This window comes from Molothrus aeneus, chromosome 13 (genome assembly GCF_037042795.1).
Source record: "Molothrus aeneus isolate 106 chromosome 13, BPBGC_Maene_1.0, whole genome shotgun sequence".
NCBI classification, from domain to species: domain Eukaryota; kingdom Metazoa; phylum Chordata; class Aves; order Passeriformes; family Icteridae; genus Molothrus; species Molothrus aeneus.
Window position 1 is genome coordinate 6,571,012 of NC_089658.1, and position 24,293 is coordinate 6,595,304.

The 24,293-nt window shown below is 38.2% G+C and overlaps 1 protein-coding gene across 1 annotated transcript; it reads right to left on the bottom strand.

The window, feature by feature from the left end:
• Positions 1–961: 961 nt before the first annotated feature.
• Positions 962–15,771, bottom strand: LIPC (lipase C, hepatic type). Its single transcript, XM_066559047.1, has 8 exons — positions 15,556–15,771; positions 13,797–13,976; positions 11,286–11,403; positions 9,075–9,308; positions 7,485–7,727; positions 4,065–4,185; positions 3,334–3,552; positions 962–1,107 (listed from the first exon to the last, which is right to left on the bottom strand). The coding sequence occupies exons 1-8, from the start codon at positions 15,769–15,771 to the stop codon at positions 1,002–1,004; spliced, it is 1,437 nt and encodes a 478-aa protein (XP_066415144.1). The 3' UTR covers positions 962–1,001.
• Positions 15,772–24,293: the final 8,522 nt, after the last annotated feature.

Sequence of the window (24,293 nt, forward strand, 5' to 3'; positions counted from 1 at the left end):
AATCTTGTGCTCAGCATTAAAGTGACAAATGAATACATATATATTGATTTCTGTTTCAATATGCACAAACCATAGAATAAAAGCAATCTGAGACAATAATGTTCCTTTCTGTTGTTTATATTCTGACAGAGGAAACAAGGGAATTGTATATATTTGACCTTACAAAGGCTGTTTTTATGCTCTGAAGTTGTTTAACCATTTTCATTTGTCCTAGCAGTTTCAAGCCATGCCAAAATCTGGTATACAGAGGTTTAGAATCTAAAAATCTCAGACCTTACCTGAATGCCTAAATATGATTTAAATGCAAACAATTACCTGAACTTAATTGTGCTAGAACTTTGTGTAGTATACTAAGTATCATTCAAATAATTAAATTGCTAGTAATTAAAATCAGTTCTTTAATTAAAATAGTTAAATCACAAAGCATTTTCAGAGTACAAGGTTTATTATAGAATTTTTTGATGATACTATTATTGGGGTTTTCATATGGTTATTACAGCTCAAACATTTTCTATTTTTGTATCTATTTGGTAGCATTTTCTTTTATGAACTATTTAATTCTCCCTTCATTAGGAAATCATTTAGCAAGGTTTTAACTGATAGTCGTAGCTATTAATACTTCAATGTATTTACCATGAAATGAAGTTTCTTTTTTTCCCTTAAATCCAACAAAATTAAGTTTTTCAAAGGCTTATGACGATGATTTTGTCAAATAATATTTTTATTTCTGGTGAGCAGATGTTTTTTTCAGATTTTATACAGTTGAAAATTGACAGTTGCCTTGATCATGCTGCTCACTGATGATTTTCAGAGTATGCTCCTAGATGAACAAAGAGCATATTTCAGTCTACTGTCAGATGACAAAACCTAAATGTCTTAATTTATTTTTTTTTACCATCTCTGAAACTGCTCGGATATTTGACTGTGAATTCTTAGAACCTTTTACTAGATGCATCATATTTTGAATATTTTGGTGAGAAGTTGCCTTTTTGTGTTCTTGCTCATTTTCTGTTTTGTGTCTGGAAGAGATCTTCACAGCTCACAAATATCTTCTCGTGGGATGGATGAAGGTGAATATTGTCAGTACTTTGGGGGCAAAATGTGTTCCTGGAAAGAAAAGACAGCGTGTGAGTACAGTGTTGGTTAGAAATCGTAATGTTAGTTAGAGTTTCCCACTCTTTAGGCAGTTCTTTAGCCTGTCTTTTACAGAAAGGCAGCTTTCTGTTTTATAGGCTTGTGAGGGAAGGGTTGTATCTGCCTGCCAGACCACAGGGACAGAGAGAAGAGCAGCAGGCAGCCCCTGGGTACTGAGTGCATTGTGCTGTGTCTCCCTGGTGTCACTGTGGGTGTTCTCCACAGCACACCCTCACAGTCACCTGGGCCTTCCTGTCAGGGGGGCATTGCTCCAACTCACTGTTCCCAGCATGGTTGCCCTATTTGGGCTGCTGGAATACTGGTATTTAGCTGGGAGGTTGCTAAAAATCAGCTGTGTAGGATGCTAATATCAGCAGCTGCATATGCTACAGAAATATTTGAAAGCAAATGTTGGACTGGGGTATTTTATTGCTGGTCTGTTTGTTAGCTGCTTTTAAAGTTTATGCTGTTACATCTCTACAAGTCTTTGCCATTAAATAATCTAACAGAGGAACTTTCATCATGTGTACAAAGATCACAAACATCTAGAAGTAGAGATCCTAGATGTTAGTATCTCTAACATATGGATATGTTAGTATCTCTAACATATGGATACGGATATGTGTATAACAATAAAATATTGTCAGTTGTTCAAATGCTTGAGAAAGCACAAGAGAAGTCAAAATACATTTCATGTTTATTACCTTTTTTAATTATTGAATTTCCAAAATTGCTTATTCTGCAATACACAATGTTTGGTATTCTGAGGAAGGCAGAACTCTACATACCTTTTTCTTTGAAAAAAAATACTTTTCCTTGAGTGTCCTTTGTTTCTCCTTTTAGAACCACCTAATAATCTTTCATTCCCCCCCTAAACATTAATGCAGTATTTCAGTGATAACTGAATGTCACTGCCCAGATTGCAAAGAACAAAACCCAGCACGTAATCAGTGTTCACTAAAAGCTTGGCACAAACTGCTTCCACTTGCAGCAAAAAAAAGCTTCTAAGGAGCATTAGGTACCTGAAGCTACCAGCATTATTTTTTGTCAGTATAAGAGCCCCCCTCAATAATTTCCTAGATAAAGAAAGTAGTACATCAGCAGTAATTAGCTTGTGCCAAGTTACTGGCACAGCTGCATTGGATAAGAGCTTCCTGGTTAGGAAAATGACTTCTCACCTTCATACCTTTTATCTCAAGGTAAGGGAACCTGCACCTAAACAGAGCTCCCTAGTTTGCAATGTATGCTTTGATTTAATTTGCTTTCAATACTGATTTTGGGTCGTGGCTTTTAAAATAGCAGGAAATGTTAGAGAAACTCCTTTGATTTTTATGGCAGGAGCACATGCCAAGTGCCATGTTAGGAAAACACCTCCAAAATACATTTTTAAGAGGATTCAACCTAGGAGAATATGATCCTTCCTCTGCCCCCCAGCACATACAGACTGTCTTATGAAATGTCTCTTTAAATTGTCTAATTTGTTTTTTTGTGTCAATATTAAGGAGATGCAGCTCTGCCAGTAAGAGCTGTTCTGCAGGAAGTCTGCACCAGTTGTGGTGGTAGGAAAGGGAATGTACCAAGGAAAAATTGCCTTCTAGGACTGAGCCTCAGTTAAAGGTAAGGTGCTTTTCTCATTAACCTTAATTAAACTGCTCAGTTAAAATTTCTCAAAGGATTAAAGCAGTGGAGAATCATTATAAGTTTTTTTTATTCTGTCTTCTGGCTGAAATTTCTCTGCATGAGTAGGCAGTTTCAAATGTGATAGCATTGCTGTATGTAGAGAACAAGGCTGCTCAGATGTGGTGATCCTGCTTCAAAGCAATAAACAGGGGAAAGAAGAACACCAAAAATAGTTAGAGGACTGTAGTACAGCACAAGATCCTTCTAATGAGTATTTTCAAGAATGGTGATGCTGACTTTCAATACTTCCTTTCTCTAGGAAGTAAGTATTGAAAGTCAAATAATTAAGATTTGGCACATTTTTTGTAAGTAGGAATCTGAATATTTCATGATGTTAATGTTGAAATCATTATTTATCTTGCACAGTACCTTGTTTCATTGAAATTTCATATGATCCTTATGGAGTGAGGTAATTACATTCATTGGTGTGACTGCTGGGGCTTGGCTGGTTGTGTTTGAACTGGGATAACCTGGGTGCCAAACACCTGTGGAGTTACTGAGTGCTCTCATTACACTTACTTTTGCTGTGTTTCCCCTGCTTTCACTCTTATTTCCTTCACTATAAGTCCTGGTCGACGGGTGCCCTTTGTCCATGGTATTATGGTTTGAAATGTGTCCCAGATGTTTCCCCAAAGTGGAGGTAATTCCCATTTGAACTTGATCATTATGATGTCACCGATATCATTGTCCAGGGTGATGAGAAAGGAGTAGGTTTTATTCCCAGTAATACTTTCAACTCTACAGAAAACAAGATGAGAATAATGTTGTCTTAATTATTATGAATTAAAGTGAACAAAACAGGATTTTTTTCCTCTGTAAACCAGAGAAAGAACTATGTTTGCTTCTTAATGTCTCAAGGATGTTCCTCCTCCAGGTGCAAAAAAGTGATGAAATATGACAACATGCAAGGAAAGAAGCATTCTTTTATCTTAATTACAGAAAAAATTATCTGATTTTTTCATTTGTGTTTTAATTGATTATACCTCCTTGTCTTAGCTATGGGATGGACCAAAGTAAGTGGACAGAAAAACTTCCAGATTTACTGTTTGTATTCTAACAATTTTTTTTCTGCACAAACTGCATCATCATTGTATGAACTTGTGACTTCCAGGGAGAATGAGTGAAGAGAGGATAATTTCCAGTTCATGTTCACTTAGCTGTACTAAACCATTTCCCTCATAGCATGATTATCAATGTGGTATGATATTACAAATTGTCACATGCACAATTACATGTGATACAATACTCACAGTGGGATGTGCAGGTTTTTAGCATCTGCCTTAGTCCCTGTCAGAGACATGGTGAAAGCTGGGTCTATGGGCTTGCCTTGGATTTCATTGATGATGTGGATCTTGAACTGATAATGATACACTGTAGGAAGGAAGAATTGGCAAAAAGTGGAAAAATTAATGGTCAAATAATCAATAGTTTTCTTAGGCAAAAGAATTTTGCCTTTCAGAGTAGAAAGTTGATGGTTATTTCATTTTATTTTTCAACCTAATTTGTTGAAATTAAAACATTGTCATTTTTCCTGGTTGTTGCTGTGCTATGTAATCTGTTAGCATTTGTGGCCCTGTTATTTAAAGGATAGAGAAAAAGGTAATCAGTGTTGAGTTTCTTTTTGGGATAAAACATTCCTTCATGGGAAATATTTCAGCTTTTCTGAAGTTTAGTTGTCAGAATTTCTGGCAAGCCCTCTATCTAGTGACCAGGCAAATCCTTGTGACTGGGCATGACTAGAAATGTATGATACAGATCAAAGACCTTATGCAATGTGGTCAGGCTATTTCTCTGATCAACTGGAAAATTGCCCTGCAAAACAGATGACTCACAAACTTTCCTTGACTGCATAATGATATGTTGTGCTTAACACACATCTGTTAACAATGTCATTAATGCTTCAAGGGGAGTTTCTAGAACAACACTGTTTAGGAAAGTCTGAACTGAGCATTGTCAGCATGAAAAATGCCGAAGAAGTCATCCGTTTGATATTTTGAAAATTATGAAAAAGAAAACCCCAACAACATAGATTTCAAGCATGTGCATACAGATACTGTCAGCCACATCTGAATGTCCAGAACTCTTCTATCTGGTCATTCTTCCAGCAACTTTCTAGACAAAACTGATAGATTTAGATATGAAGGAACATTATTGCATGCTAGTTTTTGAGTAGAGCCTCTTTACTCACTTCAGTCTTCACTACATCTGAGAATGGCTCCCCACACCACTAATGGAATCATCTTTTTATGCACATGCACAGATAGTTTTTTGAGGTTTTTTTTGGTGCAGCTCAAAGTGCTCACGATGGAAAGTATTTGCTGGAACAGCTGTATCCTTTCATTGTTTTATAGTTGTTGTATGTTAGTGAACAATGTATTTTCTTTTGAAAATGTGTCCCTCAGTAGAAAACAAAATGGCTGATTCTGTGCCACAAACCTGATGAGGACCAAGGCAGAGAGGGTTGTTTACAGATCACTTTCATTACTAATCTGTCTTTCTATGGGTTTTCTCTCTGTAAAAACTGATTTTTCAGTATATGATCAGACACAGCCTAAGGTTTTGCTGTGATTATGGTACTTACTTTAAGGAAAAATCATATAAGAACTCAGAGTCCCATCACAGCTTTATTATAAATGTTAACTACCGTGTAACAAACTGGGGGTTTTGTTTGAGCTGGACTGATGTATGCTCCAGAATACAATGTCATTAGCTTGAAAATTAAATGTTAGATTTTGTGAAGACACAGAGGATTGTGAAGTGTAATGTTGAGTTCTCAAATTTCTTCTGTTTGTGCTTCTCACATGATCTTCAAACATTTCTTTTAAAAGCATTACAAAGATGACTTTGTAAGCACCTTCCCACAGCTGCCGCTTTGTTTGGGAACTTTTGTGAAAGGAGATCATTGTCTGGGGTACTTTATCAACATATGTGCCAAGGATGGTTTTTTATGCAAAACCAGTACTAAGCATAAAGATGCAACATGTTTAATTGCAATCAAAGCCAATGGGACAGAGATATTTTACTCCAAACTGAAACTAGCTCCATATCCAGAGAGGAACACAACACAGTGACCACATCTCCGTGCCCAGGTGTGGGAGCAGCAGGCAATGCATCCCCAGAGCCTGTCATTCTCTGGTTCTGGTGAGGACCTGAGCCTGACTGTGCTGGAGCAAGATAACATCAGGAACTAGACACAGCCTCTGGAGTTTTAAAATCTACTCCAAGTATCTTCCTGAGCCATTTTAAACAGTATTTAGAAGAAATTCAGCAGGTTCAGCTGCTCTGAGTATCATTCAGGGCTCTGCAGATCCCTCTGGAGTAATCACTGAATATTTCACAGCTGTGCTAGTGGAAGACTTCCAAAATTACTTTAAAAGTACCTGAATTTTTGTTTGGTTTGGTGGTGGGTTTTTTTTGGTTTTTTGTTTTTTGTTTTTTTTTTTTTTTAAATCTGTGATAATGCATCTGAGTAACCGGGCACTGTGGGGAGACCTGCTATATAATGCAAGCAGCCTTTTAAAGCCTTTCTCCTCATCTCTTCAGTGTTCCTGCCGGGGTGCACGAACATGGGAAGCGCTCCCCAACCCCAGGGCCCGGGGCGAGGGGCAGTGGGCGCAGAGCCCTCCGGCAGGAGGGAGGCTCTGGCCCGGCCCAGCCCCGGCAGCCGCTGCGGGGGTGCGGGACTCCCGTGGCCCGGGCTGTGCCGAGGCTGTGCCGGGGACTTTGCTGAGGCTGTGCCGAGGCTGTGCGGGGCCCAGCAGCGCCTCAGCCTGAGCGGAACCTCCTCCCTGTGTGTGTAGCCTGTGCCTCAGCCCGAGCCCTGCCCGGCCGCCCCGCTGCTCCCCACACGCCTCAGGGCAGCCGGGGAAGGAGGTGGTGAGGGGCGAGCCGAGCGCCAGGCGCCCCTGCACCGACAGCCCCTCGGAAAAGGACTGTCCCACATCGTCCTCTTGTTCCCACTTTTAAAAGTACGTGAACATTTCCGGTGGCGAGGGAACGTCTGCTCAACAGCAACAGTGGGCTCTGGCGGCTGAGTGCAACGGAGACTGGTAGGAAGGCCCTGCGCCACCTGGCAGGCCATGCCCCCTCTGTCTGATGATACAGCCAAAAATGCACACTGACTCGATAAAGTAATGTAGTACAGCTAAAGCCAGAGTGCCAGTCTTAATTTTATTGTGACAGTTCAGCCTTGCAAAAGTCCATGCTATTCTGTTCTCTGCCCGTTGTTTGGAAAGTAGTAATTTATATGTCATTTCATAGTCTAATTGCAGATAAATTTGGGCAAACGCAGAACAGGATGTTTTATAGACCTCCCAGAGTAATTATGCAGCTTTTTTTGGTTTGGCTGTATGCCTGCATATGTTACAACAAACCTGCGCAGTCCAGTTGTAGGAAAACCCTGCAGATCAGGACCCTGGGCATCTGCGAGCCCTCAGCTCCACAGCTCGCCTGGGGCAAGCAGGCAGTGTGCTTTTTCCCACAGAAATATGAGAGCCAGGATCTGGATGAAAGGGCATCAAGATAGCGTACTGGGACTCTCAGTTGTCTCAGCAAATTGATTATTCTCACAGATTTTATAAGCTTTAATGAATGAGTAAATAGGATCACAAAGCTTAGGCTCAGACTTCTACTTTGTGATCAATCTGGACACTAAAAATATTCCCACAAACCTTTGAAGGGCATATATGCTCTTGTTTTCAGAAAGAGTCGTCTGCTTTTGGGCAGCCTTTCCTCCCTGATGTTGTAGCCCAGGGTGTTACAGCGGTTCTTCTTACAGCTGAGGCACAGCCCTTTGTTGAAAGTGTTGATGTCGTTGCACCAGTACGCTGTGCTTTGCTTGTCCTTGTGCAGCAGAGAGTCGATGAACAAATGGACTGACCTCTCATGGGCACATTTCACAGTTTGAGTGATGCCTGAAAAAATGCAACAACAAAATTTTACATGCCCTTGGTTTTTTTTTTTTTTACCATTTCAACGGCAGAGTAGTACTGTAGCCAACTATAAACTATAAACATATGATATTGTTTCCCCCCACCCACCCTTTGCATCATGGTTTTGCCTCAGAAATCATACATCATAGCAATTTTACTTTTAGGATCATTCAAAAATAGAATGGCTGAACTTTCATAATAATAAATAATTTTCTGCTTAAACTACTCTTGCCCTGACTGTATCAGACTGTAAATATGAACCTTGATTTCAGTGTTCTGGTTGTTTTTGTCAATAGAAAATACAACCTGAGTTGATGGGCAGTCTTTTAGATCATGCCACATTAAAGACAGCAGTCTCATTTGGAATGGCTGAACACTCTTGAATTTGGATGCTTAGGCAGCAATACCATATTTTGTCCCTATTAGGCTGACACGCTCTTGTGTTGAATTTCATTTTTCTTGCAGTTACTGCTTGGAAAAAAGGAGCAAAAATTTTATTAAACGCAATAAAAATATTAAATAGGTCTGCCATTATGAGATGTATATTCTTAAAATGCTATCAAATTACAGAAATTATTTTGTGCAAATAGGATGTTTTATGTCTCTGTTGATAAGCTTTGAGCTGATGCTTGGTTTCACGTTTGTCATGATTTATCTTCTAACAAGTAATGCCCAGATTTAGGCATTGTATGAGGATAATTGAGAAATACTTCTGCAATGTTATTGCTGGGTGTGCAGGGCTCTTTGGGAGTTTTCAGCCAGCACTTCTGGTTGTCACTGCACATCAGGACCTTTTTCAGTATCTTGCATCAGTTTCTCTATAGATTTATGTTTAGGTACATTGATAACAAGCTTCTATAAATAAAAGCTAGCCTGGAACACTGGCATTCAGGTCCTGGAGAGAGCATCATCTGTGCCACCAAAGGACATGAAGCTGGGAAAAGGTGAGCTATGGAGGTGAGTAGTACAGACCTGTGTTTCATTTGATTTGAAATAATTAATGGCACACTACACAAATCTGGCTTAATTAGAATAAATTGTCTCATCTCTCCTACTGCTGAAACAAATACCATTAAATTATTCAGAGGTGCTTGACAGCAGGATGCTCATGGCCTCATTTTCAGGAGTGCTAGGCAGCTCAATTCCTTGCTGGAGTCAGTAGAACCAATATGAACTCAAGACACGTGAAAATCAGATAATTAATCTCTAAACAAGAAAATACCCTGCATATAAGGGTGATCATAATAATCCTTAGATGCTTTTTAAGACCACCAGACAGGCTCAGTCCAGCTGCCCTGGTGCCTCCCACTGTGGGCCATTGGTTCTTACCAGCAATCCCCAGCTGTGCAATGTGGTTGTACACGTGCAGGATGTGACAGCCAGGCTGGAAGGTGCCTCCGTTGGGATAAAAGTCAAAATGAGCCACAGGCTGCTTGATGCCAACACTGAGGCCCATGTGCTGTTTGGTGAAGGTATGAATTGCATCCACAAAGTTTGCATCATCTGGAGATAAACGGTCTGTGGGTGACATTCCTTCAAACAGGGGACCAGCAGGGTCAAGGCCTGCAATAAATGCACATAATCCCATTGTCATGTAGTGCAGAAGGAATGTTCTACTGCTGTAAGTCTGGGATAAATGTCTGAAAACAGGCAGCACCTGGTGCTTTACAAGGTCTTTCCCTGATGGAAACAATAACAACTCTTGTTCCACAGAGGGTTACACCTAAAGCAAACACAGGCCCTGTAGCAAACACTAGCTGGGACCTGCACAAGGACACAGGCCCCGAGACAGACGTGTTTGTCAGAGACAAACTGTGCCTGCTGCCAGTGGCACTTGAGGGACCTTGACATAATTTTGTTCTTTCAAACTCTAGAGATTGTGTGTTTCAGAGGTCCTCTGGAAAACACCAGTCCTACAGCAAGATTGACTTTTAGCCCACATGTGGGACCTAAAACTTTATAAAGCTCCAGTTATTGTTTAAAAGCCCTGTATGCCTGCTAGATTTCATTTATAATAGTTCTTCAGCCTAAAAAATCTTCAAGGCAGATTTTTGCAGTATTCAGAGAAATAATACTCCATTTAGGGAGTCTTGCTGATTTTTGTTTTCTGGACTTTTTTGCATGGTGGTCTTCTTGGTTGGGAATTGATTCAGGAAGAGAACTTCATGCTTAGCTTAAAGCTGCATTCAGCTTTGAGGACAAGCTTCTAAATTTTATATTCTTCAGTTGGTATTGTGGAATAATATAGTTGCATAGATATAACCAGACAAAACTAGCAACACAGGCAGAAGTAGGGAAGTCCAACAAAGGCCCACATTTCTTTTTAGCTTCAATAACTTTTATCACTATCCATTTTTGGAACTTATTGTTACAAGTCTGAAAAATTTTTCCTGAAGAATGCATATAGCTCTCACAGTAAATAATGTGCTCTAAGTTTCTTTGCTTATCCATTTTCAAGGTGTTATGTTCTGATGAGGTTTGAGCAAGCAGTGCTGGGGAACTGAAGTCCTTCAGTGCATACACTGGTGTAATATCATGACACATTTTGTAAAATCAGCCTCTTGGCATGCAGGTACTGCCACAAGAACTGAGTGTGTAAGAGACTGTGGTATGTGGCAATGAATCCAAGATCAGAACGGTGACTTCCAAGTACAGCCATGTGTATTTGCCTCACTCCTAAGTCTGATTAAAGGAAAATGTTTTCTCTGATAACTTAAATGTAGCTGATGTGGGTCTTGTGTAAAATGCACTTCTGTTTTCATTTTGTTTGGGTTTTTTAAGCTGTCACTGTGTATTAGATGAGGTACTGCATATAGTGTATCAATAATATTATAAATGTATTTTCAATATACTCATAATTAGTACAGTTACAAAACATTACAGAAGGTTCAGAATGTCACTAGTCAATCAAGAATGTCACTAGTCAATCAAGTGTTAGGGTTAACTTTGTTTACTTTAAGCATCTACTAGGGGTACTCCAATGATATCCTTCTTGTAAAATGTAATCCAGAACTCTCATTTTTGGCACAGGAGAACTGTTTTGAATTCACCATATGGGCACTGTCCCACAATTGAAAGCTCAAGCACAGTCAGACAATTTCCTTAATATATTTTTTAAATTACTCACTAACAATGAATGGTATTTGAATGACTTTGGGTCAAGACAGTGGCCAAAGATCCAAGGTTAGTGGCTAACATTTAGTTTAAGGTGTTACTGGGAATGGATAAGAGATAAATTTAAGCAACCTGCAGCTTGAGGCTTTGGTTTATGATTTGTAGTCCCCATGCTTGTGTATTCTGTATGTCATAATTGGACTGAGGTAGGAAAGATCAAAGATAGAAATGTTATGAGACCTAATTTTCAAAAATATTTTCATTAAGTTTTCTTAATCTAATTTCTAAACCAATGAGATGAAACTTCTAAACTGTGCTGAGTATTGCTATTCAACAGCTAATTGTTGATATGGCATTGACATGTCAAATATCTTCATAACTTGATTCAGTTGACTGTTACTTTTCTTAAAGGTATAAGTCATTTACCTGTAATTCTTCCAATCTTCTTTGTACCATTGATAAAACTTCCAGCAAATCCTGAAACATGAGCTCCCAGGCTGTATCCAATTAGATGAGCATTGCTTCTGGAAAATTGAATGGATTCCTGGAAGATAGTGGCACCTTGATTTAGATGAAGAAATGTGAAAAGTAAACAGTGAAATATCTATTACATGCTAGGAATACTGTGAATTGTTACACAAGAAATTTGTATGTTGATGGTGATCAAATGAGGTGCACAAATCATTCAGTAAATTTCTGTTGGAATGTTATTCCTTGATTCTTTTTCATGCAGCAGGAAAATGCCACACATTTGGGCACTGCCACTTATCTTCTATGCACAGGAAAACCATCAACACAGTGGAATTTTTCTTGTTGTTTGTTGTCAGTCATTTGATGCAGATCTTCACTGCCTTTTGTTGGCAACATTTGGCTTTCCTATGATTATAAAATGGGTATCTGTTCTTTAACTTCAGGGTAAAATAATCCCCTATAAAAAGTGTTGTTTTTTTTTTTTTTTTTGCCTGAGATACCAGCACAAGCCAAACTAAAGGGATCAAAATATTGATCAGACATGTTAAATGATACAGCAGTGATATTTCTTGTACAAAGATGTGTGTCTGATTCATAACAAACCTATTGAAGCAGAATTGCCCTTCTTTCTACCTAATCAATGGTACATCTTAAGCATTTCACCTGAGCTGCAAGGTTTAAAGTTTATCTGACTTGTAAAGAAAAATATGGCATATTTTGCTTGCAGGAAAGGCAAACCTCACTTTCAATTTCTTTGTGGATGTTGCCTGTCACAGTGGAGTGGCTGTGCAGTCTCAATACCAATCTCTTCTGAAGATGAGGTGAAACGGTGAAACTTGGCAGACTTGTGAGAGAGACAGCTCTTAGAAATCACAAGATCTGACCAATTTTCTTGTCAGATGATGCTGAAATGGATGCTGTTGAGGCTGTTACTGATCATGCCCTATTCTTGAAATAAGAGCACTAATATTTACTTATTGTCTGTTCTTTATTCTTTATTAAAATGTTGTTCGGCACTGCAGGTTTTGTTACATCTGTTGAGAACCTTTGAAATAATTATCTGCCTGTAAGCAGACAGAAACATAGCAGAAAGATAATTGTGGGAATTGGAATGAAGGGGGTTTAACTGTTAAACTCTGGAGGGGTGCTTCTCAATATGAGGAACATTTACTGGTTGGAGACACTCAGTGCTGTGAAAATTTATGGTATATTTAAATTCTGGAACACATCACAGTACAAGAGTAACTACCTACAGTACTGGAGCAAGGAGTAATTTATTCAAGCCTTGGTTTGTTTGTTGACACTGGGAAATCACAGAATGTCTTTATTGTTGACAATGTGGTATGTCCTCCTGGGAACTGATCAAAGTCCACCATTTGATTCATTGAATAATTAACACTTTCAAAAAGTTACTTTAGGCTCCAGCAAGTTAAACTATATTTGACCAAGAGCTGAGGTTTCTTCTAATATCACAATGAAAAATAGTGACTCTGACTTTTCCTGCCTCCTCTTTTGTTCCTCTTGTCCCTAACTGGGTGTGGTACCTGACAGCTCCTTCTAGCCCTTCCATTCCTGCTTAGGCCTTTTATGGTATTTGCTCCAAACCTTTCAGCCTCACAGTAGATTTCTCTTCCACCTTAGGCCTCACCATATTTAAAGTAATGTACTCAAAAATTCATTGTCAGGTATAGAAGCATAATTTCATTTCAAATTAAGTACTTAATGTTAGAGATTGATACAATAAGAGTTGCTTAGAGTTCCTGGTTTGAATGAGTGATTCTCATTCTACTGTTTCTTTCTGCCTTTTCTTAAATTGTGCTGGAGACCAGTGATCCTCTGCAGACTCTGCTGCAGCCTTTTCAATCCAGCCATGGCCACTGCTCCCCGTGTAGCAGGAGTTTTGATAAATAGTCACTGCATTAGTGTGGCTCTGTGCTCACTGCTGCCTCCATGTCATCCACTTTGTGAAGCATATCTGTCCTCTTGAAAGGTCTCCCTTTACCTTCTGGATCTCTAAGCCATTATTTTATTCTAATCTTTGGGAAACTGCAGCAAAAATCAGACACAGTGTTGGGATTGAATTCTGCATTAAAAGCAGAAGTTGAGCACAGATAACAAGTTCGTTTTCCTGTACTTATGTCTTGCAAATGATGATGTCTGCCTGTTTTCTACATATGGAACAGTGTCAGCTGCCCACACACATGCTAATGGAAAAGTTAAAGTAGCAGGAAACTATCTCACCTCTAAAGATATATAAAAATATTTTCATAAACAAGCTTTGACCTCCTGCATGATGAGAGTTTTACAAAGTCACATGAAAGTTTATGGAAGAAAAATGTGCAGTTCATTAAAGAAATGTGAGTGATGGAAAAGAAAGCATTAGCAAGCACAGTATTTCAGAAAGGTTGTGGAAGTATAAGAACAAAGCATCTTTTCCAGAGAAACGTGTGGGTGTGGCATTCTCACCTCCAGCCACTGCAGGAACTGCGCGATCTCGTGGCCTGTGGTGCGCGTGTTCCGTACAGCAATGGGATAGTGCTGGTGAGCCAGGGCCAGCCAGTCTGCAATGATCACATTCATTGGCTCATGCTGAGACTTCAGAGCTGCTGCCATTTTCCAAATCCAGCTCTCCAATATCCCATCCACCTGTTACGGTTGGAAAAAAAAACCCGAACAATAAAAAAACCATTGCTATGGGAAAGCAGTCTCTGCCAAGTATTTCTTGTGAAAAACATGAAACAAAACTCCCAGTATGGACAGGGAGGGATTAATGCTGATAACTAGATTTTAGGGGGCCCAGCCTGCTTCAGGGCTGAGAATCTTTAGCTTTTAGTGGGCTAAAAAAAAAAAAGAAAGTAATGTAATGAGGGTATAATAGTGTGTGTTTTGTAATATGAACTCTTATAAGTGAAAATGATGTCCCCAAATACTTTAACTCATCCAAAGATAACTGGTTAAAAAGTACTGGTTAAAAGACAGACAGAAATGCCCAGGAAATGTCTGATTTCATTCAAAAGCAGCTATCCCTATAAGTATAAGCTAAAAAATCAGAGAAAGGAAGCTGGAGGATTGCAGACCAGCAGGCATTTGTCATCTCTAGCCATTCCATTTTGAGAGCTGCTTGTTTTGAGTCATTCTTTTTTGAAAACCTGGTTACAATTTTCTTGCATCAAAGCATGTTTCTGATTTTATGGACTAAAATTATTATTTAATCTATCAGATTTAATTGTTATTCTCATTGTATGTATTTCCTCAGTTGATAAAATAGCCTTATCTCTTCTAGTGTATTAGAATTTGGGAGTCTCAGGTCTGGGTTTCCACACACACTCCTCTAAGGGTCCAACACCTCTGCAAATTAAGTTAATGTGAATGATGAATTTCAATGGCAGCAGCTTCAGGCCCGTGGTTTGAGGAGGGTGTAGGTTTTGAACTAATTTTTTTTGCAAGGGAGTTTAATTTTTTTTTTTTACTAAGGGAGTTAAATACATTTGTTAAGGGAGTTATGCACATCACAGGGCGTGTTCAAAGTTCCTCTGCGTATTTGCAGATGTGCAGGAAAGATCCATTGTGCCACCCTGTGTGATTCCATTGGTGCTATGAGAATTTAAGGATCTGTTAAAATTACTTTGTTTCTTGTCCTCCCTCTTTCTTTTTCTTCAGCTGATGAATTGTCACTCTTACTATTGGCATGCTTTTGAGAAAGTTTTTTAATGGTGAATTGGTTTTTTACAGGCTTTTGTTGGCTTTTGTTTTAACTGGGAGCAGTTCAGTGATAATTGATGTTGAAGGTTTTGCCTCCAGCTGAAGGGGCTCGTGGAGAAATTCTTTTTAAAGGTGTATCTGTGAGAAGGATGTGGAGAAATTGTGGCCACTTTTCAAGAAGTCTGTAAATATCTGGCAGTGAACATATCAGAGAAAACAAACTGGTGTTCTGCTCTCCAGGGCATAGGACATTAATTCACTACTTGTTCAGGCTCTGCTGGCTTTAAACCACGGCTGAATTTAATCCTTGGCATGGGAGTCCCATGTGAAAAATTGTAGACCATTCCTTCAGAATCTGTCAGGAATATGCACTTTGTATTTTTTCTAGCCATGATAGGTACCAGTGAAATCTGTCATCTTTGTATCACAACCTTACTTCTGAAGTTGCTTCTGTAGCATAATGAGAAGGAAAGTATATCAAATCAGATGTAGCAAGAATTAAAAATAAAGTGTGAGTTCATACCGACCAGCCATGGACTATCATCACCAGAGGAAGAGAGGCATTGAAATGGCATTTGTCAAGAGTCTCCAGCTGATTAACAAAAATCTGGCAGCTGCCTCCAGCTCTGTCTGTATAGAGTCGAAATCTGGTTTTGAAGTTTTGCTGATCTTTCTTTCCTCTAGGGTGTTCACTCTGTGATCTCAGTGCCTCTGAAATGAAATTTGTGACCACAGTCATAATAGGAAGGAATTGAAAACCTGGAGAAGTTACTGGTGCAACACAGTTTGTCAAACAGTAAATGGCTGAGCTTGGAACTCTTCCTCTGTATAATTGTTGCTTGTTCCAGCAGGCCTAAGCTGTACATTTTAGGTCAAAAAAGTGATCTGTTTCCAAGTCTGAGATGGTCTAGATGTGCCTCTGAGTCCCTCTGGGTGAACAAGAACGGTTACACAGGAATAGGGATCTGACTGCTGCAGGCCTTTGTAAATGCACAAGGATTGTAAGATCACAGTACAGGTGTCACCACTTGTCCATGGAGTTGTGCACAGATAGGAACATTCAGAGGCTCTTATCTCTGCAGAGCATTTCTACTAATGTGCATTTGCTAGTCATTGCTGAGCAAGCATCATTACACTAAAATAACCATTTTATTCAGGGCTGTAACTGCTTAGAGACCTGGGTGACTGCTTAAAACTATTAGACCACATCATACTTCCTTTTTTTTTTCTCTGAAAAGGCAAAAGGACATGTTTTTATTTCAGTTGTAATATTTTTGATGATTTTGTTTTTAGGTAAAATAGCTTGGTGCACTTAGGACAGCATTGTCAGAAATATCTGTTAACTAAGAAAGTGGGGGCAGTGACATCATGAAGTTAGAAGGAAAAGACATTACATATAGAGCAATTGCAGAAAAATAGAGTAAAATAAAGCAAAAGCTTACAAAAAAGCACCTTGTGACGTGCAAGCCTTTCTAGTGAGACTTCAGAGTACTTATTTAGCTGAAAAAACTCCATATAATAAATATAATTTAAGCTAGAAAAAATGGGGTTTATTAGAAGAGAAGATGTGATGAACTAAGTAAGAAAGAGGTTGTTACTGTTTCTAGTATCAGAGATGAAACATTTAGATTAGAGAGGTTTTACTAATTAAGTTCCTTTGGGATGGTTTTTTGGCTAATCTTGTTTTAATATTTCCATTCAAGAAGTAGCTGGAAAGGTACAAGACTGACAAAACATGAGAGGCCCTTGCTAATACTGAGAAGACCAAGCCATTAAACATTAAGAGCGAGATGAAAAGTTGAAAATACAGCAAGAGAAACTGGTAGAAATCTCCTACTGTGAAGTGCAGGGTGATATAATTGATTGGAATTTCTCTATAAATGAGACTCACAAATTGGAAGTGACACAAAGATAAAAAACTTGACTGAAGTAATCAATAACAAAACTGACCACGAGTGACTGCTACCATTTGACTGTGAGAAAGGAAAATACAATTCCAAGATGCATTAAGGTAGATGGTTTTGGTAGGAAAAGAGGATGTCAGTTGTAAGTAAAGGCAGTTGTTAATCCCACCCAGAACTGTGTGCATAGCTCTTGTTGCCAGACACATCTGTGAGAAAGATGTAGGGATATTGTGGGCATGTTTCAAGAAGTCTGTAAATATTTGGTAGTGAATATATCAGAGAAATGATACTGGTAGTTTCATTTCAATGAAATTTGTGCTTCAGGTGCTACAAGTTCCATCAATTCCATCTGCAACAGCTGCTCACCAGCGCCACTGAAATGGTCAGGGAGGAGGCTTTTGTTTTAATTAGACCCAACAAGAAATGGAATATTACTGGAGATGAAATCAAATACTTTATTCAATGAGAAGTTAAAATTATTTGTGTAGTAGCAGCACTGAAATTAGTAAAATTTCAGGTTTTATTTTTCTTGCATAAAAGTTCTGTAATAAAACATTAATATCAGAAAGATTGTATTTTATCTTCTAAGACAACACTTTTTTCTTTTTTTTGTACATTGAAACTCTTATGTCTGTAAATACCTAAAATCATAGACTATTCATTTCTGTATTGTGTCTGAAAATCTCTCCTGGGGTTCTGTGATGCTGTTGTATTGATGAGATTTTGGTAGTTTACAAGGAACTTGTGCTTCATTTACAGAGGAGTTTTTATCCTGCAAATGCATGTTGTGACATGAAACTCCCAAGTTTAAATATCTGCAGTAGTAGCATCTTGTGATGCACAATGCAAATAACCCCAGTGTGGAAGTGTGCTGGCTTTAGGTCAGACTGTGTTTTTGCCACATCAGGTCTGTTACAAACATTATTCAAGGTTTAATTTCAGTGTAATGATAAGACATGATAAAACAGCATATTAATTTGTTTAAGTGTGTAGCATTGCTGGAAGAAAACTCCTAAACTGACCTGCACTGGATGTGCACTGCTTTCTATTTGTTGCTAATTATGGTTCATGCCAATGGACAGGCAATGTTGTGTTTCACAGCTGGGAAATGTTATTGAAGAAATCTATTCAGCCTTGTACAAGAGTTGGAATTTAAAAAGCTTCAAAGTTACAGAAGGTTTGGTTGATAAAATTTGTAGCTTCAATGTCTAACATTTTCCTTTCAGGACACTTTTAACTGCCATAGGAATAAGTCTGATCACTTCTCCCTTAAAATGCCCAATTTAAAGAACTTCTGTTGGATTTTTTTTTCTCATGCAGAGGAACTTAATTTCTGAAGTAAGTAATATCAGGAAAGTGTGAATCTACATAGCTGAAAATTAGAAAGAGCTTTAATGATGTTGATATTCTTATTGTCTGGTTTATTCAGCCTTTAGTAGTCTCTACACAAAAGTAAGCATTGTGTTCTATTTTTAGCACAAAAAGAAAAACAAACCAAAAAAAAAAAAGTAGCTTGTGCCTGTTCCATTGTACACATCCTTTCTTTGTTTAATGCCTTGTTTTCATTTTCTTTTTGCTGTCTCGGTGTTTGTGCAATGCAAAGGCGCTTTGTCACTCTGTACTGTTTGTACAAAGTACAGAAAACAAGTCTGATAAAAAGCTGTTTTCTTCAGACCCTGCCTGGAAAGTGCTGTGGTGCTTTAATGGCTGAGCGTTGTTTTCCTGGTAAATCTGGGAGGGGGGATTAAGAATACGTCTTGAACTTCTTCTTGGCTGTCAAAAGTTAGAAGTTCCTATAGGATCAGATGTGTTATTCAACAAGGAACTGCTTCAATCTGTAAATCTGTGTAATGACTGGAGAAGGAAATAGTGTCTGAAGAGCCAGGCTTCCACAAGAGCCTCTTGCTGAAAATGCCATGGCAGTGACTCAGTGACATGGCCACAGGGAGCTGGGAAGTTTCATAGGTCAGTTTGCAAAAACAACACAATTCAACTGCTAAAGATTTTTTCATGGTAATTCCAGTTAAGTGTGCAGAGATCTCTCTGAGCCTCCAAAGAGTTTTGTTTTGGAAAAGTACCAGGTGAGCGGGTTGCTGATTAATTTCCTTTTCCTTAGAAGATCCTACTCTGACATGAGTTCTTTCAGCAGAGGCAATGCAGTGTGGCCACAGTGATCAGTGAGCTTCCATAAATTACCTTCCCACACAGCAGCACAGAAATCACAAGCAAGAAAGGCTATTGTGAATTCTTGACACCCCAAAGTAGGTTCAGCCCTTTTGCGTTTACTTTGTATTAACAATATTTCTGTGAGGTGCACTGGAGGCTGGGTTTGTAAACACCACTTCATTGCAACATAGCAGATCCTTGTGAAATGCTTTGGAGTTAGTTTTGGGCAGACAAACCAGACCATTTTTATATTTGACTTGAGATGATAATGTTTTCTTATTGAAAAGTAACATGAAGAGAGATTCCCAGTTGAACAAAATAAGCAGGTTAATCCAGCAGGTTAACTTGGATTGAATGACCCCAAAAGACAAGAAGGCATTCCTAAATATAGAATTGTGGAGTCCCTTCTCAAATTTCCAGATGTGGTGGCACTGCTTTAAACTTGTTAATGAAAACTCTGCTGGAAACTGGACAAAGGTCTAGATGCTGTCCAGGGTTTGAAACTATAAATATCCTGTGCTTTTCTGGGAGAGAGATCCACAATTTAAATATGTTTATGTATTATATCTGATTAGGTATAAAAATACAGCTATAAAATATCTGCTTCATAGCACAAGAATTGCCTAAACATGAGAAGTAATGAGGATGAAGTATAGTGGAAGTATCTAATGTTAAGAGAAAATTTTAGTATTTACTAAGTCATACACTTTAAATTCATCTTACAGTACAGCATAAAAATTTTGAGTAAAATTGGCATTTCCAAGTAAGGAAAGTAGCTTTTCCACTTAAGAAAAATAATGTTCATCATCCTTCTTCCTGTCATGGAGCTTGGGTTGAAGCAGATGTTTCAGTGGCTCTCACCTAATCCTTAGACAATTGAAAAATTAATTCATTAAGTCTGAACAGAAGTTGAAATTTGGGACCAGGAGAACACCTCTATTACTTATGTGCATATCCCTTGGAACCATTTCCCATATGCTGATTCTCTCATGATAAGTGTAATTTTGATTTTAAAAAATAGGCTGTCTTGCAATAGGTAAGACAGTTTTTGAGTTGTATTTTAGGGTAGCTATACTGGAAGAGGGAGTTCATTTTCTTCCTATGGCCTTACTTTTTTTGTTGTGATCTTGCAGTGAAATCACTTTCCTGGTGCCAACTTACTGTGTCAGAAATTCAGCATGACCTCTGGATCACAGCATTCCATAGCAGGAAAAGTTAAATCCATGCACCAGGAACATGTGTTTAAAACACAAAACCAGAATAATGAGAAGAGAGAAAGATCAGCATCTTTAGAATATTATCACACGAAGGCATTGCTGAGTAAAACTCACTTGCTGGGCCATGAGACAACCCTGCAGGGCAGAGTGCTGGATAATAGATTTATTCCCTGGAAAGCAGAGCTGAAGGGGGTGGGTGTACAATAGTCATATGCACAGCCAGCCTTGTCTGCACAAAGTTAGTGAATTGTGGGTTTATTTACTTTTTTGTTTGGCTTTTGTTTATGAATTTTTGGTTGTGGCTATTCCAGCAAACTCTCCTTGTGAATATTTCTGCTTGGCAGCTTTCTGGTACTCAGAAAGAGACAAATGAATGTCTCAGTTTGTAGAAGGGCAGTGGGGAAAATGAGAGCTCAGTAGGGGCCTGGAAGATGATTGAGTGGAAAGGAGGTAGGAAAGAAGGGAAGGTGGATACTCAAGCCTTGCTAAGTGGGGGAATCTGCCTGGGTTGAGAATAATTAAATCTCAGGCTACCAAAGTGGCCTATGTTCCATTCAGGGAATAGGACTAAGCATCCAAAACTTTCAGTCTGAGTGGTGACTTGGCATCTAGTCCCTTTAAATTTTTCTACTTTCAAGAAACCTGTGTCTTAGAGGAAATATTGTGAGCATTTTAAAGGATATGTTTTATTTTGCTTTAAACTCCCTCTCCTCCCATTTTTCTTGTCTCCTTTTCTCTTGCCTCTCCAATATGTTCCTGTTTTTTTTTTTTTCCATTATGTACTTTGATTTTTTTTTAATAATTATTTTTTTAATAATAAAATAGTTTTGTTTTGCTGTTTTTGTCTGAAAGCCTTAGTTAAACCAAAATAACTGAGGGGAAATCCTGTTTTTGCAGCAGATAAAAACTTTTTGCTTTGACAATCACTAGGTGTGTTCATCTAAGCAAGAGTTTGATGGTTTCACTGATATGGTATTAAAAGGCTTTGATCATTTTAAATGTATCCTGAATTTCTCCAAAATGATCTTTTACAGTAGATGTCTGTAGATATTTCTTCTAAAACCTCTGTAGTGCACACTGTTTACAAAAGTTATTTCCATGCAATTCTGTCTAGAAATTAGACTTTTTATCAACTACTGAATGAATTTGTTTTCAAATGAAACTCTTTAAGAGGCAGAAGAATTTACTGGGATGTATTTTAAGTACGTTCTGTGTACAGAACAAGTCTTAGAACTTTTATGAATGCTGTCATGCAATTTTTGTTTCAATTTTCCTTGTATAGATGAGCCCAGAGTATAACAATTGCCATGACCTGAGCCATAGTTCACAAAGAATTTCTCGGCACATTTGTTTAGTGCTCTAGTACAGCTCTCTTCAGTAAAAGGGGCCTCACAATGGTGTCCTACAAAGATTTGTCTCTGTAAGTTTGGGGTGAGCCACCATTAAAATGGGCAAATAGTTGCTGAGCTCTGCAGGCCTTTCTAGGAGTCCTGTGAAAACTATTACAGAAGATACCATTTTGTGGAATACTTGATACTATCAGCACAGGACAATGCAAAGTGCTACTGAAAGTATTACAGCACAGAGAACTTCTAATAGGAGTTTAATCCCTTCCACCCATAACACCAGGTACCTTTGCACATTGTGATTCCAGTCATAGGGAAAATATGTATAAAATGATAAAAACTGCTTTTTAAAAGTCATGATGCTAAGGTCCAGTGAGTTAGATTGCCAGACATGTGATTTGTGTCTCACTCAAAGCCTTAAATCTCAATTTCAAGCAAACTAAAGCTGCCTCTTGGCAGCACTGCAAGGGCACACAGTGCTGCAATTTTAACCTATTACTGCAGTGACAGGGAGAATTCAGTTTCTGGACCTCTGGCAGAATTTGAGGTTTGGGTGCAGAATTCCAAATTTGAGAAGGGCAGAGAAAAAAATATTTGTTTCACTTTGTTTCCAGGTAACTTCAAAGTTTGTAGGATTTCAAGGTGTTCTGGGACCAAAACTCTGGAAACCAGTAGAAGTAAATATGTGTTAGAGGGCAGCAAAGTAGTGCTATGTAATAGTATAATGATGTGTTAGAATATAATTTGTAAGATAATTATATAAATTACATAGCTGTAATGGACAATTATGAACCATAGTGTAGTGTAAAGTGCATACACACATAGAAAGTGTATATTTTAAGAAATATATGCACAGTTGTTAAATGCTGTTTATAAATACTACGATATTTACATGCACTTGATACAGCATGTGACATTTCCCTCATTATTACAACATTTAATGTGAATGAAACATTACATTGGGCATTTGTCTTAGAAGATTCAAGTGTTTAATATTCAGAGACCATAGACATAAAATATCCAATTTCTAAATCTTTGCTGTGCATTCGTGCATTGCTGAGCACTTTTTCCAGGCCCAGAGCATGGTTCTTAATGCAGATGAAGGAGATGTGAGCCAAACAGCTGCAGTAGGTTGGATAACCTTCAAAGTGCTTCAAGGCATGAGTCAACCACTGATTTTCAAGATATATTTAAACTTTTTTTCTAGACCATTCAGTATTGATATATCTCTGACCAGATTTTTAGGGTGTCTCTGGTTAGATCTGCTATTTCAGTTCCTGTAGTCCTAGGTATTTGAATTTTGCAACATTGTATGTCACATTGAAGGAAAATTTTTAACATTCATTTTTTATTTATATGGGGTTTTTTAGCAGTTGTAGACTGACATAAACCAAACTGGGAAGATTTAAGTTGCTTTCCACATTTTGAACACAAAGAAACCAGAATTGTCAGTCAAACCCTTCTTGTGAACAACATATTCCTGATGCTAAATACTATGGTTCAAGCAAAAATACCTTCTCCCCCATTTGATTTGTTTTCCTGCTTGGGATGAGGTTTTATTTTATAACTGGTTTCCATAGTTGGAAATACAAACTTTCTTATTTCATCAGCTGCCCTTGCTCATTCTCTTTAGACTTCCCACCTTCACAAGTTTATGAATATCCGAAGAGAAATCATTCCCTGGAGTTTCTTTGATCTCTGCTTGTGATGTCTTGTTGATGAGAAATTTATCATAAACTAGCTGAACTATGAATGAGTTGTTGAAATTTTTCACACATTAGATTTGCTGGTGGATGTTTAATGAAGCAGCCTTGTGTTCTGTCTCCAGGAGCTGTTCAACAGCATCCAGCAGGGCAGCACCATGAAAGTGTGCTGAGGCCAAGTTTGCTTTGCTTTGCAAAGCAAAATGGATCTGCTTTAGTGGGAAAAAATCAACAAGCATGAGCAATGTTAAATTTTACTATAAGCTTGTGGTGGTTTTAAATTTGAAGTATTAAACCTTTTTAAAAGGAAGGTGTGTTTTGCTAAGTGAGGCCTCATCTTCTAGGAGTAGGGATTTTGGTTGTGATATTTGCTGGGATTAAAACAGAAAATCCTCCATAAACTTAAAGGTGAGGATGGAATCATTAAACAATGGATGTATTAAATCTGACAGTCTGGAAAACACAAGCAAAGTAAAGAATTCAGTTGCCAGATGCTGCAAGGAAAGATGTTCAAAATTGATCTCACAATGGCAAGGGTAACAAAACGTCTGCAAATTTCTCTTTGAAGAGGTTAATCTAAAATATTGTGAGCTATGGGAAGAAGTAATGGATGTGTTTATGCTACCTTGTTCTTCCTAAATATTAATTTTTAGATTGAGCCTATCTATATTCTACTTGTGTTTTAAGATATTCATTTGACAGGACTTTCTGGACTCATATAAATAATCCATGTAATGTACATATTAGTAGAGCAGAGTAATCCCCCTAAATCTAATAACTGAGAGTTGTTATTTGCATTCTAGTTGTACCTAGAGGCCTGTTCAGGATAGGAGCCCCATTGTGGCAAATACTACCAACCATCCAAGATTAGGGGATCAGGTTTTTATTTCCCTGAGAATCAAAATAATTTAGCAGAATTTTTAAG

What these genes read in the sequence shown, in the direction of transcription:
- LIPC (XM_066559047.1), bottom strand. Translation starts at nt 15,771, where the DNA reads ATGACTGTGGTCACAAATTTCATTTCAGAGGCACTGAGATCACAGAGT. An exon ending in TGATAGTCCATGGCTGGTCG is followed by an intron (nt 13,977 to 15,555) that starts GTATGAACTCAC and finishes CAACCGTAACAG; the next exon opens with GTGGATGGGATATTGGAGAG. An exon ending in AGCATATATGCCCTTCAAAG is followed by an intron (nt 4,186 to 7,484) that starts GTTTGTGGGAAT and finishes TCCTTCCTACAG; the next exon opens with TGTATCATTATCAGTTCAAG.